At 39.5% G+C, this 16778-nt stretch overlaps 1 protein-coding gene across 1 annotated transcript in view; it reads right to left on the minus strand.

The window, feature by feature from the left end:
• The window catches only part of arhgap24 (Rho GTPase activating protein 24), a 179407-nt gene continuing 162629 nt past the window's right edge, over positions 1–16778 (minus strand). The window contains exons 6-11 of the mRNA XM_062031290.1: positions 16709–16778; positions 13482–13614; positions 13340–13413; positions 13145–13266; positions 11963–13070; positions 1–10082 (exon numbers count right to left, since the gene is read on the minus strand). The exon at positions 16709–16778 is cut by the window's right edge and continues 138 nt beyond it. Of these exons, the coding sequence (XP_061887274.1) occupies positions 9806–10082; positions 11963–13070; positions 13145–13266; positions 13340–13413; positions 13482–13614; positions 16709–16778 (1784 nt within the window). The 3' untranslated portion in view covers positions 1–9805. The remainder of the gene's footprint in view (positions 10083–11962; positions 13071–13144; positions 13267–13339; positions 13414–13481; positions 13615–16708) is intronic.

A 16778-nucleotide genomic window follows, 5' to 3' on the forward strand; every position in this document is an offset into this window, starting at 1 on the left:
ATTATCATTTGTATACCACTTGTTGGAGTATCAAGTATTGCAACATGGATTATTCCACAGTCCCAGTCCTCCTTTTCTCACCACTCATCAAGTCTCTTGGGGTGGGGGGCACAACAAATGAGACCCTAACCCCTGAATGTGAACATGACTTTACTGATTATTTTGTCCCACGTGCACATTCCAAAAAAGTCCTGCAATGACCAGCAGCAGGTTGAAATGAGTGACAATCTCTCGTAGCCTTTTGACATATTACATTTGGTTTAAAGCTTCACACAGACTACTTTCGAAAGACTGCACTGTCCGTTTGCAGCCGCACCTCATACAGCAGGGTTTCCCAAACTCAGTCTCTGGTTGTCACTGTTATGCAAGGTGGCTGCTATCATTAATAAATGGCGACTATTTATGTGTACTCCTGCATGAGCTTTTGACTAAGTGGATTATTTCAAATCTTTCTATATATATATTTTAATGCAAAGTGGTAGTTATCATTAAAAATGATAACTTGTAGGAGGAGTATTAACATGAGATGTGTGTGCATCAGCTTGTGCGTAAGCCACAGCTTTGACTTTGTGGTTTATTCTGCCACGTAAGGTGGTGGCTATCATTAATAACTGGTGGGAGAAGCAATGATATGAATTATATGACATGTGCAGGCGCTCATGAGTGTGCAAGTTTACTTTGGTATTTGTGGATTATTTTTTGAGTCTTTACAGTCTTTTAGATGTATATATTACTCAAGGTGGTGGTTGTCAATAATAACTGGCAGGAGGAGCCATCAAATTAATTTTAGGGCATATCTGCTGCATGCCTGCATGTGTCCATGTGGGAGAGTGTCGAGTGCACCTTGGCCTTTGACTTTGTGGATTATTCAAGGTCTTTCTATCATTTCTCCATTTTGCGAGGTGGCTGGTGTCATTAATAACTGTCGAGAAGAGGCGTTGCACTAATTATATGGCATGTATTCACGTTGTGTTCGTGAATGTACTCGTGAAGAAGCAATCAAGCGTACCTTTGACGATGAGAATGATTTAGTACGAAAGGTTATTGCTATTAATTAAGGTGGCAGCTATCATCAACATTAAATAAAGATGGGAGGAGCAATCACATTATTTATATGACACCTTTGTATTGGCACGAACAAGTGTAACAAGGGGTTTGACTTTGTGGACTATTTTGATTGTTTTGTTTTTTGCTATTATGTAAGGTAGCAGCTATCATTAATATTAATAACTGGTGAGAGGACCAATCATATTATTTATATGACATTTTACTATTTGACATGTACACGTGTACAGCAGGCTTTGACTTTATGGATTATTTTGAATATTTTTGTTTTTTGCTATTATGTAAGGTAGCAACTATTATTTATATCAACAACTGGCGAGAGGAGTAATCAAATTATTTATATGACATTTTACTATTTAGAAAGAACATGTGTACCACAGGCTTTGACTTCATGGATTTGTTTGAATCTTTTTGTTTACTGCTATCATGTAAGGTGGCAGCTATCATCAATATTAAATAAATATGGGAGGAGCAATCATATTATTTATATGACACCTTTGTATTGGCATGAACAAGTGTAGCATAGGCTTTGACTTTGTGGACTATTCTGATTGTTTTGTTTTTTGCTATTATGTAAGGTAGCAGCTATCATTAATATTAATAACTGGTGAGAGGAGCAATACAATTATTTATATGACATTTTACTATTTGACATGTACACGTGTATCACAGACTTTGACTCTGGATTATTTGAATATTTTAGTTTTTTGCTATTATATAAGGTAGCAGCTATCAATTAAATCAATAACTGGCGAGAGAAGCAATCAAATTATTAATATGACATTTTACTATTTGGCATGAACATGTGTATCACAGGTTTTGACTTTATGGTTTATATTGAATTTTTTTGTTTACTGCTATCATGTAAGGTGGCAGCTATCATCAATATTAAGTAAAGATGGGAGGAGCAACCATATTATTTATATGACACGAACAAGTGTAAGTAACATGGGCTTTGACTTTGTGGACTATTTTGATTGTTTTGTTTTTTGCTATTATGTAAGGTAGTAGCTATCATTAATATTAATAACTGGTGAGAGGACCAATCATATTATTTATATGACATTTTACTATTTGACATGTACACGTGTACCACAGGCTTGGACTTTATTGATTATTTTGAATATTTTTGTTTTTTGCTATTATGTAAGGTAGCAACTATCATTTATATCAACAACTGGCGAGAGGAGAAATCAAATTATTTATTTGACATTTTACTATTTGGCAAGAACATGTGTACCACAGGCTTTGACTTCATGGATTATTTTAAATTTTTTTGTTTACTGCTATCACGTAAGGTGGCAGCTATCATCAATATTAAATAAAGATGGGAGGAGCAACCATATTATTTACATGACACTTTCGTATTGGCACAAACAAGTGTAAGTAACATGGGCTTTGACTTTGTGGACTAATTTGATTGTTTAGTTTTTTGCCATTATGTAAGGTAGCAGCTATTGTTAATAATAATAACTGGTGAGAGGAGCAATCAAATTATTTATGACATTTTACCATTTGACATGAACATGTATACCCCGGGCTTTGACTTTATGGATTATTTTGAATCTTTTTGTTTACTGCTATTATGTAAGGTGGCAGCAATCATCAATATTAAATAAAGGGGGGGAGCAGTGATCATATTATTTATATGACATCTTTGTATTGGGCATGAACAACTGTAACATGGGCTTTGACTTTGTGGACTATTTTAAATCTTTTTGTTATGTGAGATGGAAGCTATCATTAACATAGCTGTCAATATTATTAACAACTGGCGGGAGGAGTAATCACAGAGTAATATATCAGATGTTTGTGCATGTGCTCGTGACTTTGTGGCTTTATTTCTTAAATGTATATTCATTTCCATTATACAAGGTGGTGATTATCATTAATAACTGGTAGGAGAAGGGACTGAAATGACATCATATGACAGCTAAAGCATGTGCAAACATACTTTAGACTTTGTAAAGTACTTTCAATTGTGTTTCTTTTATGAAAGGCGGTGGTTCTAATTCATAACCGGTGGGAGGAGCAATCCCAAGAATTAAAAAAAAAAAGTTTGGGAAACCCCGTCATTCACGCATGCACACTTTGCTACACCGTTGCTGCTGTTGTCCCTGTGATTCACAGTATCCACCCACTAACCCCACGTGCCGCATTAGCATCACAACATTGTTCCTTTTTACAACCGCCTGTGTGCCATTTCCCACCCTCAGTGTTGATTATCTACATGATGTATTTACAGCAGGCTCTCTCCTTTTTTTCTTTTTTTTTGGTCATAAACCCGATGCACACGGACGAGAACACTCAAACATGTAAGTGCAAAGACGGTACAGTGTGACCACACACACACACACACACACACACACACACACACACACACACACACACACACACACACACACACACACACTGGTTATCATTTGGAATGGGGACCATGTTTTTGATCATGACTTGTGGGGACCACCCTTTCTACAGGTTGTGGAGGCATACAAAAAAAAAGAGGTAAAATGGCCACTGCCCAGTTAGCTCATACACGTCTTTAAATCTCTGGATTGATGAAGTAACGTGCTGATCATTCTTACTGGGGACCCTGGGGAAAAAGAGTTAATATGGATCATGGGGACCAAATTTAAATCATTTTGCACAATTCGCACAAATGTGTACGTGACTACAGAGGACCATTTAAAAATAAAAAATAAAAAGTTCTAATTAAATATGACATGGTCCTCAGAATACAGCACTACAGCTGTCCTCTTATAGGAAGTTTCACCACTTAAATGTTAAAGCAAATCCTGCATCTTCTGTGACATTACTGAGAACTGCTATTTAGCAGTAATGAAGTTGTCTGCAACTCCAACTAGCATGTATAGAAGGATGGACAATTCTGAATGTGAATCATACTTTAAGGCAGGGTTCTGCAATCTGCGGCTCGTTCATGTCTCCCCCGTGGCTCCCTTTGGCTTTGAAACCCAATGTCAACAAATAATGGTTACTTGATTTATTATATTTCATTTTATTTAGTTTATTTTAATTTAACAGTTGTTATTTTGAAGAGTTCTGGGATTTTGTCATATGAAAATAAAACACATTTTAATATATTGTCGATGGAAATGTATGTCACAGCCCTTATGCGTCATCTCTTGCTGCCGTGCAATTGTATTGTTTTTAGCGGTCAACCCCTAGCAATGGATGGATCAAAAAAGAGAAACATTTTATTTATTTCCATTTTTATTAATTTTCTGTTTTTATTGATGACTAGGTAGTTGTTTTACATTTTTAGTCAAATGAATATGCCGCAATCGTATGCCTTCAGAACATTGGAATGAGTTGATTTTTATTTTTTTATTCATTAATAAGGGAAGGAACAGTGTATTTTTTTCTAAAGTTGAAAATAATTTGATGATTTGCTTCGTTATACCCAGAAATACATCAAATAAGAGTTTATTTTCATAAGTCTTATAGCACAAGTTAAGGAAACTATAAGTGGTGTTATTGTCATTTTAGGAATATAACAGAGTTTGTGGCTCTAGGTGGGTTTTATTTGGGGGGGAAATGGGCTCCAATGGCTCTTTGTATGCTGAAGGTTGCCGACCCCTGCTTTAAGGTAATAATGTTTTATAATCATGCTGTATGAAAATGTCATTCTAAGGAACACTAAACCAGATTTTGTTTTTGTAAAAATATATTAGTTTTAACTAAGGATGGATACCATACAGAATCACAGTACTATTAATGCCAGGATAACAAATGTTTCACTTTTCAAGAAAATTAATTTTCTGACTAACCAGTAAACATGTTTTATGGGTCAAAGCTTCAAAATCACTTGGGCATCTTCAGAATGGATCTGACTATCATTTAAAAAGGTGTCCCTTTAGGGGACCTGTTTTTTTGTCCCCATACCGTCCGAGGTCCCCTAAATTTGACTGTGTAAACAGAGCGATGTCCCCATTAAGTGAGCATTGCCAGAACACACACACACACACACACACACACACACACACACACACACACACACACACACACACACACACACACAGACACACACACACACACACACACACACACACACACACACACACACACACACACACACACACACACACACGGATAACTCTTTTAAATAGCACATAGACATGGATGTATGCATTTTATACATAAGACTCATTTCCCCGGTTATGTACATGAACATAATACAGAAGTACATTGAAACTTGTTTGTAAATAAGGACCGAGGTCTGTGTTGATTCTCAGTCAAGTCCAGTTGCTTTCTCAGTCCACTTTTTGTGGATGGAGAAAATGTCTTCCCTCAGACGAGCATCACGAGTGACAATTGGGTCTAACAACGTACGTTTGTGAGTTTTATAGGATTTAAATAGTCTTGTATTTACAGAAAATTACTGACATTGACCGCCTTTTATTCATCATTTTTTTTAACTTCCGCTAGCTATACTCGCTGACGACATAACATTTAACAGAAGCGATTCTACGGGGTTGTTAACGCGAGTTGTTTTTACATTTCAACCGGACGGAAACTCGACAGGAAGTCGGGGCTAACGATGACCTTTGATGCTCAAAAGTCAAACAAACGAACAAATGAAGAAGAAGTGTCAGCTGTTTGTGGACTCGTAATGCTAAAACCAAAGCTAACAACAAAGCCACGTACACTATATTGCCAAAAGTATTTGGGCACACATCCAAATGATGAGAATCAGGTGTCCTAATCACTTGGCTCGGTGTATAAAATCGAGCACTTAGGCATGGAGACTGTTTCTACAAACATTTGTGAAAGAAATGGGCCGCTCTCAGTGATTTCCAGCGTGGAACTGTCATAGGATGCCACCTGTGCAACAAATCCAGTCGTGAAATTCCCTCGCTCCTAAATATTCCAAAGTCAACTGTATTATAAGAAAAGTGAAGAGTTTGGGAACAACAGCAAGTCAGCCACCAAGTGGTAGGCCACGTAAACTGACAGAGAGGGCTCAGCGGATGCTGAAGCGCATAGTGCAAAGACTTTCTGCACAGTCAGTTGCTACAGAGCTCCTAATTTCATGTGACTTTCCAATTAGCCCACATACAGTACGCAGAGAGCTTCATGTAATGGTTTTCCATGGCCGAGCAGCTGTATCTAAGCCATACATCACCAAGTCCAATGCCAAGCATAGAGCAGTGGAGACGCCTTCTGTGGACTGATGAATCACGCTTTTCCATCTGGCAATCTGATGGACCAGTCTGGGTTTGGAGGTTGCCAGGTGAACGCTACATTTCGGACTGCATTGTGTCGAGTGTGAAATTTGGTGGAGGAGGAATTATGGTGTGGGGTTAGTTTTTCCAGGAGTTGGGCTTGGCCCCTTAGTTCCAGTGAAAGGAACTTTAAATTCTCCAGGATACCAAAATATTTTGGACAATTCCATGGGATGGCACTTCAAGTTCATATGTGAGTAAAGGCAGGTGGCCAAATACTTTTGGCAACATAGTGTATCACTCAAAGGGCGGTCATTGGCGCTAACAGTACCTTTGTGTCTTTTTTATTGTTTACCTCAGTGCTTCTCAAACTGTTTGACCTAGTATCACCATAATGATCAACATTAGAATAGAGTAGCAAAGTAGGCCTAAGTAATCATCAGAAACAAGGCAGAGGTGATATTTTTGGCCACTGTAACATCACACACAGTTTGAACAGCAACACTGTGTTTGAATATTTAATTAGGTGATTCTTTGGCGTACCACAGTTTCAGAATCACTGATTTACCTTATTTAGATGCCTTTAATAAGTCAAAGAAAAAGACATAGGAGCATATAGACGGGTTGTTCTCGAGAGTCCCAGCAGGCACAAGACATTAAAACCACGGTGAGAACTTGTTGAATTAGGTCCTGACGTTCAGCCACTCAAACGTAACGTTGGAACAACATGCTTTTTGATGACGTTTTTTTAATGTTAGGTTCTGACGTTGTTTCTACCATTGAATTTTAGTCATTTCCCAACCAATATTTTACAACACAAATACAACGTTGAAACATGCTTTTTTTTTTGTCATGTCCCAACCAACAACGTGGATCCAACGTTATACATCAACATTGTCTAAAATTTCAAATACAACTATTTTGCAACATTGTTTCGAAGTCAGTTTTAAAGGACATGTATGTATAGCACAAAATGGCCACCGGTGGAGGGGAGCCGTTTAATCAATGTTGGGTTCCTGACGTTGATTTGACCATTGAATTTTGGCCATTTTTCAACCAATATCTTACAACACAAATACAACGTTGAAACCACTTGCTTTTTGACAACATTTATTCAACGTCAGGTTGATTTGACCGTTGAAATGTGGTCGTTTCCCAACCAACAACGTGGATCCAACGTTAGACATCAACGTTGTCTCAATTAACTATTTTGCAATGTTGTTTCAAAGTCAGTTTTAAAAGACACGTGTACGTATAATCAACGTTGTATCAATGTCTTGTGCCTGCTGGGTTGTTACTTACTTGAGTAACTTTTTTCATGCTGCCTTTGTTTTGTGTAGAACAAGGGTGTCCAAACTTTTTCATTAGGGGACGGCATTAGGATAAAAAAGGTTTTGGTCGAGTGCCGAAAGCATGTAAAATAACTATATACTATAAATAACTATACACATGTATATACATACATAGCCTATATACATACCGTATTTTTCGGAGTATAAGTCGCTCCGGAGTATAAGTCGCACCGGCCGAAAATGCACAATAAAGAAGGAAAAAAACATATATAAGTCGCACTGGAGTATAAGTCGCATTTTTTGGGGAAAGTTATTTGATAAAACCCAACACCAAGAATAGACATTTGAAAGGCAATTTAAAATAAATAAAGAATAATGAACAACAGGCTGAATAAGTGTACGTTATATGACGTATAAATAACCAACTGAGAACGTGCCTGGTATGTTAACGTAACATATTATGGTAAGAGTCATTCAAATAACTAGAACATATAGAACATGCTATATGTTTACCAAACAATCTGTCACTCCTAATCGCTAAATCCCATGAAATCTTATACGTCTAGTCTCTTACGTGAATGAGCTAAATAATATTATTTGATATTTTACGGTAATGTGTTAATCATTTCACACATAAGTCGCTCCTGAGTATAAGTCGCACTCCCGGCCAAACTATGAAAAAAACTGCGACTTACAGTCCGAAAAATACGGTATATATGTGTGTGTACATATACTGTATCTACACATTATACAATATAATGATAGATAGCTAATATAAATGAATATTAAGAGTATGTGAAAGTTTGAATCCTACCTTGTTTACGTCCCTGACGACCTCCTTAAAGTGTTTTAATCAATCAGAAATATCAAGCAGCTAAAATGCACCAAAGCAGCTAAAATGCACCAAACATGGATAAGTGTGAAGAGAGTGTTTTGCATTTTTCCCATCATGCATTGTAATAGATTTAAATGGGTGTAATTTAGAATTTTTTGCAAGGCGCATGTACGTTTTGTACAACATTCACAAAGTTGAGAGAGCACGCTGTGTTATACCGTATTTCCTTGAATTAGCGCCGGGGCGGTAATTAATTTAAAACCTCTTCTCACTCCGGCGCTTACCAAAGGCATGCGGTAAATTTAGGGCTGCGCTTATAAATTTTAGTGTGATGTAAGGATACCATCATGAAAAGCACATTTAATAAAAAAAACGTTATTATGGTCTTACCTTTTACTTATAAATGAAGTCCATGTGCCGCTCCTTCTGAACAAAAGCATCGATAACTTGTTTATAGAAGTCTTCCTTATCTTTCTTCAGTTTTAAAAGTCTCTCTGTCTCGATGGAGATCTTCCTTTAATTATTACCTCCTGCTTCGAATGAAAGTCCAGTTTAGAAAACTGTCGTTGTCACTTCTTCTGCAGCCGAGTAGTCGCAAGAATGATTCCTGGGATCACTAGCGCCCTCTACCACCATGAGGCGAGAGTCATTTAATGACTCATATTTGACACACGCAACTTTATTAATAAAACATTTTTACTGTTCTTTTTAGCATATTCAATAGCTTGGACCTTAAATCCTACTGAATAGCTCTTTATCTTCTTCCCTTAATGCGATTTTAAATGATTGAAATTAGCCTCCTCCATTTTGGAAAATGATGCCTTGAAAGGTGAAGTGTCACTCGTGACGTGACGAGTTTGACCCGGCGGTAAAACGAGACATGCGCTAATTATTTTGCTAAACAAGTTTGACCCGGCAGTAATTCTAAGCATGCGCTAATTATTTTGCGAAACGAGTTTGACCCGGCGGTAAAACGAGGCATGTGGATAATATATACCCGGCGGCAATTCAAGGAAATACGGTATGTGTGTTGACTGTTTGTATTAGTTGCATTTTTTTTGCGGCATTATCAGGGAAGGTTTTCTGGATTGGGTCATACAAGTAAAGGCTGTGCTGCGTTCGCGACAAGTCACAATTCATGGTCATTGACCTGAATTTTCCCCCTTGTCCACAAAACCGGCGGCAAAGTTGCAGCAATAGCTTTGTCAGATATTTCAAACTAATTGGATAACACCCTGCAGGCCAGACTCCTTAATAAACTCAAGATGTTTCGCGGGCCAAATTGAAGACGCTCGCGGGTCGTAGTTCTGAGAGGTAAAAGTCGGCCATCAGTTAGCTCATGTTAGAAAGCAACTGTTTTCCAGTTTTTGTTTGTCTCACTAGTACTGCTAGCGGAAGTTTAGATTCCCCGTAACAATCGGAGCGCACCTTCACTGTATCCAGATGGGGTTGCTGCGATCCGGCCGACGGGGCTCCGTGGTTGCAGCGCCGGCGGCAACGTTCCCCGTGGCGGTGAGGTCGCTAAACGTGGAGAAAAACTGCTCCATCTCCTTCTGTAACATGTGATTCCGCCGCTCGGCGTCGTCCTTGGCGCGCTCGGCGTTGCGCAGCTTGATCTCGGCCATGGTGTACTTCTTTCTCTCCTGGTCCAGCTCCTCGTGGAGGCTCACCATCTCCGACTCCAGCTCCAGGTTGCGCTGCTCCAAGCTGTTCTCGATAAATAGAAGAGACAGGAAATCAATTATTTAAGTGGTTATTTTCATGTTGGTGCTGAAATAATGGAGTTGGAGCTTTTCTTCCTGTCACTCACACACAAAAGTGTGTTTTTGAGAAATCTTGCTAACTAACGACTAGAGATGTCCGATAATGGCTTTTTTACCGATATCCGATACTCCGATATTGTCCAACTCTTAATTACCGATACCGATATCAACCGATACAATACATAGTCGTGGAATTAACACATTATTATGCCTAATTTTGTTGCATTAAACCAGGGGTGTCCAAAGTGCGGCCTGGGGGCCATTTGCTAATTGCCCGCCACACATTCTGGAAATACTATTGTAAAAAAAAAAAAAAAAAAAGAACATTAAAAAAAGTGGAATGAGGTGAAATCTAACGAGAAAAAGTTGCAATGTTGACACAAAAGCTGCCATGCAGGCTGTTTTTTTTTTCTTTTGTCTTTCTTCATTTTTCTTTTTTTGCCATTGCTCAAAAAAAAAAAATAATGACAAAAAATCCATGTTATAGGGCTCCAATTACTTCAAATATTTCACTTTAAAATGTTTTATGTGGTAAATATTGCATATATTGTGTAGTAGCCATATACAAACATCAAAGTTTTCTTTGACAAAAGCGCATAAAACAAACAAAATAATAGTTCCAGCATAAAATCGACAGATATATCTGAAGTTGATCTCGTAACTTAAGTGTTGAAAGTAAAAGAAAAACCTAATAAAAATGTATCACTTTATGAGTGGGGCACCTTTTGGATCACAAATATATTTAGTGATTTTTTATTGATCTTTTCACTGTGATTACTCAAAAATATGAAATAATTAAAATCAATGGTGTCCTGCATTATTAATCTTTTAGGGCTCTAATTACTAAATACTGCATATTTCAGTTTCACTATAAAAAAAACGGTTGTTTTTGACAGAAAAGCCATGAAACATTTTTTAAAATTTGTATTACTTTATATCAACTTGAAGTTGATATAGAGATTTACTGTAAGCGTTAAATAATAAAAATAAAAAAAATCGGACTTATTTTTAACATTTTAATGACTGAGACCCTTTATGGTCCCCGGGACCCCTAAAGGTAAAATAAATAAAAAATGCATATATTTTGTTATGGTTTGAAAATGAAAAATATGAAAATGGCCCCCACATGCTTTAATTTTTCCGTGTGCGGCCCTCAGTGGAAAAAGTTTGGACACCCCTGCATTAAACAATGTAACAAGGTTTCCCAAAATAAATCAACTCAAGTTATGGAAAAAAATGCCAACATGGCACTGCCATATTTATTATTGAAGTCACAAAGTGCATTATTTTTTTTAACATGCCTCAAAACAGCAGCTTGGAATTTGGGACCTGCTCTCCCTGAGAGAGCATGAGGAGGTTGAGGTGGTGGTGGGGGTGTATATTGTAGCGTCCCGGAAGAGTTAGTGCTGCAAGGGGTTCTTGGTATTTTTTCTGTTGTGTTTATCTTGTGTTAGGTGCGGATGTTCTCCCGAAATGTGTTTGTCATTCTTGTTTGGGTTCACAGTGTGGCGCATATTTGTAACAGTGTTAAAGTTGTTTATACGGTTACCCTCAGTGTGACCTGTATGGCTGTTGGCCAAGTATGCCTTGCATTAACTTGTGAATGTGAAAAGCCGTAGATATTATGTGATTGGGCCGGCACGCAAAGGAAGTGCCTTTAAGGTTTATTGGCGCTCTGTACTTCTCCCTACGTCCGTGTACACAGTGGCGTTTTAAAAAGTCATACATTTTACTTTTTGAAACCGATACCGATAGCATTTATCGTCCGATAATATCGGCAGTCCGATATTATCGGACATCCCTACTAACGACATGAGTCCTCACCTCTTGATCCTGGCCTCGTACTCTGACTTCTGCTTGTGCATCTCCAGTTTGAGACTGGCCACCAGGCTGTGCAGTGCGCTGTGACCGCCTGCCCCTCCGCTGAACTTGGTACTGTGCTCGCTGCAGCTCCTCGCCGCCCCGTCGCCGCCCCCGTCCCTGTTGCCGCTGTCCCGCCCCTCGTCATCCGCCCTGCCGCCTGACTCCACGTCCTGCGTGGGTCCGTCCAGTTCCTCGTAGTGGCAGCTGTAGAAGTCCTGCTCGGGGCAGGTGGTGGTTGAGGAGCGGCAGGACGTGGAGTTCTCCGGCAGGGAGATCTCGCAGGAGGAGGTGGACCAGGTGGCGCTGTCCACGCTCTGCTTGTCCTCGCTGCTGCTGTTGAGGCAAGTGGGCGGGGCGTGGTTGTGCATGTTCTGCTGGTTTAAGTGGACGTTGTCGTACGTGGACAGACGGTTCTGATTGGAGGTTTGATCCCCGTTGGGGTAGTCGCGTGCTTTGGTGTTCTCCCGCAACGTGACGCATCCGTTTGGTACCCAAAGGCCGCAGCGACCGTTCAGAACTCCGTCCGGCGCAGAAGGCCCCATGCGAAGAACTCCATTTGCGTTCCCTACGCTTGTAACGCCGCTGGTTCCCATTTTTGTACCCGAGCCCTTCAGCGTCCCGTTTCGGCGCCCCGGTAAGCTCCCTCCGCTAATCAGAGTCTGACACTTTTCTTGGTTTGGATCCGATGAGGAGCTAAAGGAACCGTTCGTAACGATCCCACTGCCTTTGCTAAACGCAGGGTTCTTTTTAACAGTCAGCGGCGGACTGCGGGTGATTTCGAAGCGTCCTGGAACGTTACGAGGGCTGGCGGAACGTGGCGAGCCACCGTTGTCTTGATGCTGGCAGGTAGGAGACTCCGGCGCCTCCCAAACGCACTGACGCACCGCCTGCACGTTGTTGTTCTCAGTGTTCTGAGCCACTGTACCCACAGCGGCCGCTTGTCGCCTCGGCAACTCCATGTTGTTGTTGTTGGCAGGCTCAATTCCCGCCGGGTTGTTCTCATCCCGAGGGAACAGCGTATCGTACCGGCCGATCAAAAGCGCCATGAGCTGCTGGACCAGAACAGTTCCTGCCAACAGGACACCATCCATCACTGTCTTTGCTTCTTTTAGCTCGGAACCTTTAGTGAGCTTCAATACAAACCTTCCATGATGGCAACCGGATCCTCCACCTTTGGCCTAAGGATGTTTGGACCAAATACCGTTGCCAAGTTCTGCACGCTCATTTTGTTCACCCCGGAATACGACTGGACTTCATCTAGAAATCTGTAAAACGTGGACAAATGTCAAACTTTTCTCTTGGAGGTTGAAACATTAGCTCCTAAGACGAAGTCAATACCTGCAGATGTACTTGAGAAGATTGTAGTTGACTGGAGGTAGACCTTGGACAAGTTTTCTCAGCTCCTTCGTACCCTGTGCGGCGTACACAACATCTCTTGCAATCTGCCCTAAAGAACGAGACGGTGGTTTGTTGGTCTTACCGCGTCGTCGTCCTTCCCAAGAAGCTTGGTGCAGGACAGGAAGTCTTCGTACTTGTGGAAGGGAATGACAGGCTCGGGGAGCTCTCGGAGGTAGAGCTTTAGCAGCGACGCTACTGTGTGCACATCTGTGTTGCTGCAGAGACATGGAATCATTTCAATAATCAGGGGCGTCAAAAAAATAGATTTCCGATTGAATCGCGATTCCTATTTTTAACCATTCTTAATTAAACATTAAACGTGATAACAAATTGTCAACTATTCATTTTAATAGCAGAAGCTTGTATGCAAACGACAACAACATTAAGAACTTTTTGGAACACATCAACGAGCCCTTCAAAGTGATTGCTGTCACAGAAACATGGATTGATGAAAAAAAAGGAGTAGATTTTCATCTGGAAGGATATGAACTAAACTACATCAACAGAAACAACAAAAATGGAGGAGGAGTAGCCGTGTACGTGATGAGGAACCTGAACTATGCACGTACAACACTTAAGACCTTCAGTATATCAGTATGTGGAATTAAATTATGGAAGGGATTAAGCAAAGCAATCAAACAATGTACTAATATGATCCACTTCAAGAAACTCTTTAAACTTAAAAGTGTTTACAAAGTACAAAGAAGAAGAATACTGAATTTACTTAATTCATCCATTCTTTCACTCTCAACATAATCTTACTTATCTCATCATATGAAATGTAACTTACTTCACCAATTATTATTATCATTATTTTTTTTTATTGTGATTACTTATGGAGTATATTGTGAATAAATTGAGAACAGGAAGTGAACAGAAGTTTTAGCAACTGTTATGTAAAAGAAAAGGGGTAGGATTAAATAAGCTCTGCTTCTTCCTACTCCTTTTCGAACATGTTGAAAAGAGAAACTGGAAATTGTGATGTATCATGTTGTATGCTTGCATGTTCGAAATAAACTCAAACTCAAACTAATATTTAGGGTCCGCACAGGACCATTGTTTATTTTTGAAATCTGTCCTGTCCAGCCACTCAGGCAAATTACATTGTTTATGTAGATGCCCATATTTGATGGATTTACGTTAGAAAAGAGAAGTGCTCTTTTTGCCTTATATGTATTTGACTTTATTAAATGTTTGGGTAGAATTTTATTGAACAAAACCAGTTTTCTTTTAAGCAATACAAAAAATGATCAGAGCTGTTGATGTATTGATCATAGAACTGGCACCAAATGTTGTTAAAAAAAAGTGTTGATTTTGAATCGAGAATCTGTTTTAACCGATAATCGATGCCAAATCAATTTGAATCTTGTGGTGCCCAAAGATTCACAGCCCTACAAATAATACTGAATATCCGAATTAGCTTTATTGGCCAGGTGTGTCTGTTTGTTCAATACAAACAATTAATATTAACGATGAACTAAAAATATAAAGAAGTACTTAAATAACTAGTATGTGCAAGGCTAATAAGATGAAGGATGATGAAGTGAACATGAGTTAGTACAGTGATTTTCAAACTATGGTTCATGGGCTCCATCTAGCGCAGACTTGGGCATTCTACGGCCCGCGGGCCACATCCGGCCCTTTGTGCGTCCCTATCCGGCCCACGTGAGGCCAATCATAAATTACAAAATAAATTTTAAAACGTATCTATGTCGAGTGTGCAATACAACGGTGCTGCTTTTGTTTTGAAAAGCGTTATTTGTATTACTTCCGTGTGGACGTATGCTCGTGCGCGATTGTGAGTGAATGTGAACAGCAGCAATCACAAAATACAAAATACATTTTTAAAAACATCTATGTCGTGCATGCAACACAACTGTGCTGCTTTTATTTTGAAAAGTGTTATTTATGGGCTTATGTCCGTGTGTAACCTGTGAGTGAAGGTGCACAGCGACAAGTGATGCACGGTTATCCCCGAGACGCTAAAAAGAGAAAAGTTGATGACGAATGCCGTGTTTTCAACAAGATATGGACTGCCAAGTATTTCTTTACAGAAATTAAAGGTAAAGCCGTGTGCTTAATTTGTGGTACACAGCTTGCTGTGTTTAAATTGCGCTGATATGCTCGTAGAAGAGGGGCGCATTTGAGAACATGTCACTCTCCCGACGCACTGTAACGAGGCGGGTTGAGACCATCGCTGGAAACTTGGAGCTTCAGCTGAAGAACAGAACGGCCGACTTTGACTGTTTTTCGCTGGCTTTGGATGAGAGCTGCGATGTACGTGACACCGCCCAGCTGCTCATCTTCTTACGTGGGATAACTGCAGACTTTCAAATCACGGAGGAGCTGGCAGCCATGCAGTCAATTAAAGAGACAACCACAGGTAATGTCTTGTTCACATAGGTAAATGCGTGTTTGGACATGTTAGGACTGAAATGGAACAAGCTGGCAGGTGTGACAACAGATGGTTGTCCAAATCTGACGGGGAAAAATGTTGGACTTTTAAAGAGAATGCAGGATAAAGTGACAGAAATTGACATTTTTGCATTGTATTATACATCAGGAAGTGTTGTGTAAGACAGTGTTAAAAATAAAACCATCAAAAGCAATCTGCTTTTGTATAAAGTTAAGTTAGGTTAAATGAAATTATTATTATTATTATTATTATTTATCTTACGGTATATAAAAAATAATTTGAGCAAAATTTAATTGAAATATTGTCGGTGTGGCCCTCCAACAGTGCTCGGGTTGCTCATGCGGCCCCCGGTAAAAATTAATTGCCCACCCCTGATCTAATGGTACGCCAAAGAATCGCTGGATTAAAGTAGTTTTATTTTCCTATATTCCAACAGAGTGTTACTGTTCAAACCGTGTGTAATGTTACAGTGGCAAAACATAGTAAATATACTTGTTAAATAAAACCTCTGCCTTGTTTTTAATGAATACTTAGGCTTGCTACGCTGCTGTATTTTTAATGATGGTCATTATGGTGGCACTTGGAATAGCCAAGTGTTTCCTGAGGTGGTACTTGGTGAAAAAACCTTGAGAATCACTGAGTAAGTACATTCACAGTGACCGATTATGTGGCGACAAGTATAGCTTACCAACTTCAAGTGTTAATGTGGAGGGAATGAATGATGGCTTTGAGTGTCTAGAAAAGCGCTGTTTGAATCTGATCCATTATTATTATTATTATTATTATTGTTTTATTTAAGCTGTGCTTTCTTCAATGCTGTGTGGACATTAATACATTTTGCATGTTGGGCATGCGTCATATTTAAGGCTTGTCACGTTAAAAAACAAGCCTACCAGTCAAACAAGGGTTTCTCTCCACAGTCAAAGGCCTCCTGCAGCTCTTTGACCAGGTTGGCCTGTCCAG

Source organism: Entelurus aequoreus, linkage group LG21 (genome assembly GCF_033978785.1).
Source record: "Entelurus aequoreus isolate RoL-2023_Sb linkage group LG21, RoL_Eaeq_v1.1, whole genome shotgun sequence".
NCBI lineage: Eukaryota > Metazoa > Chordata > Actinopteri > Syngnathiformes > Syngnathidae > Entelurus > Entelurus aequoreus.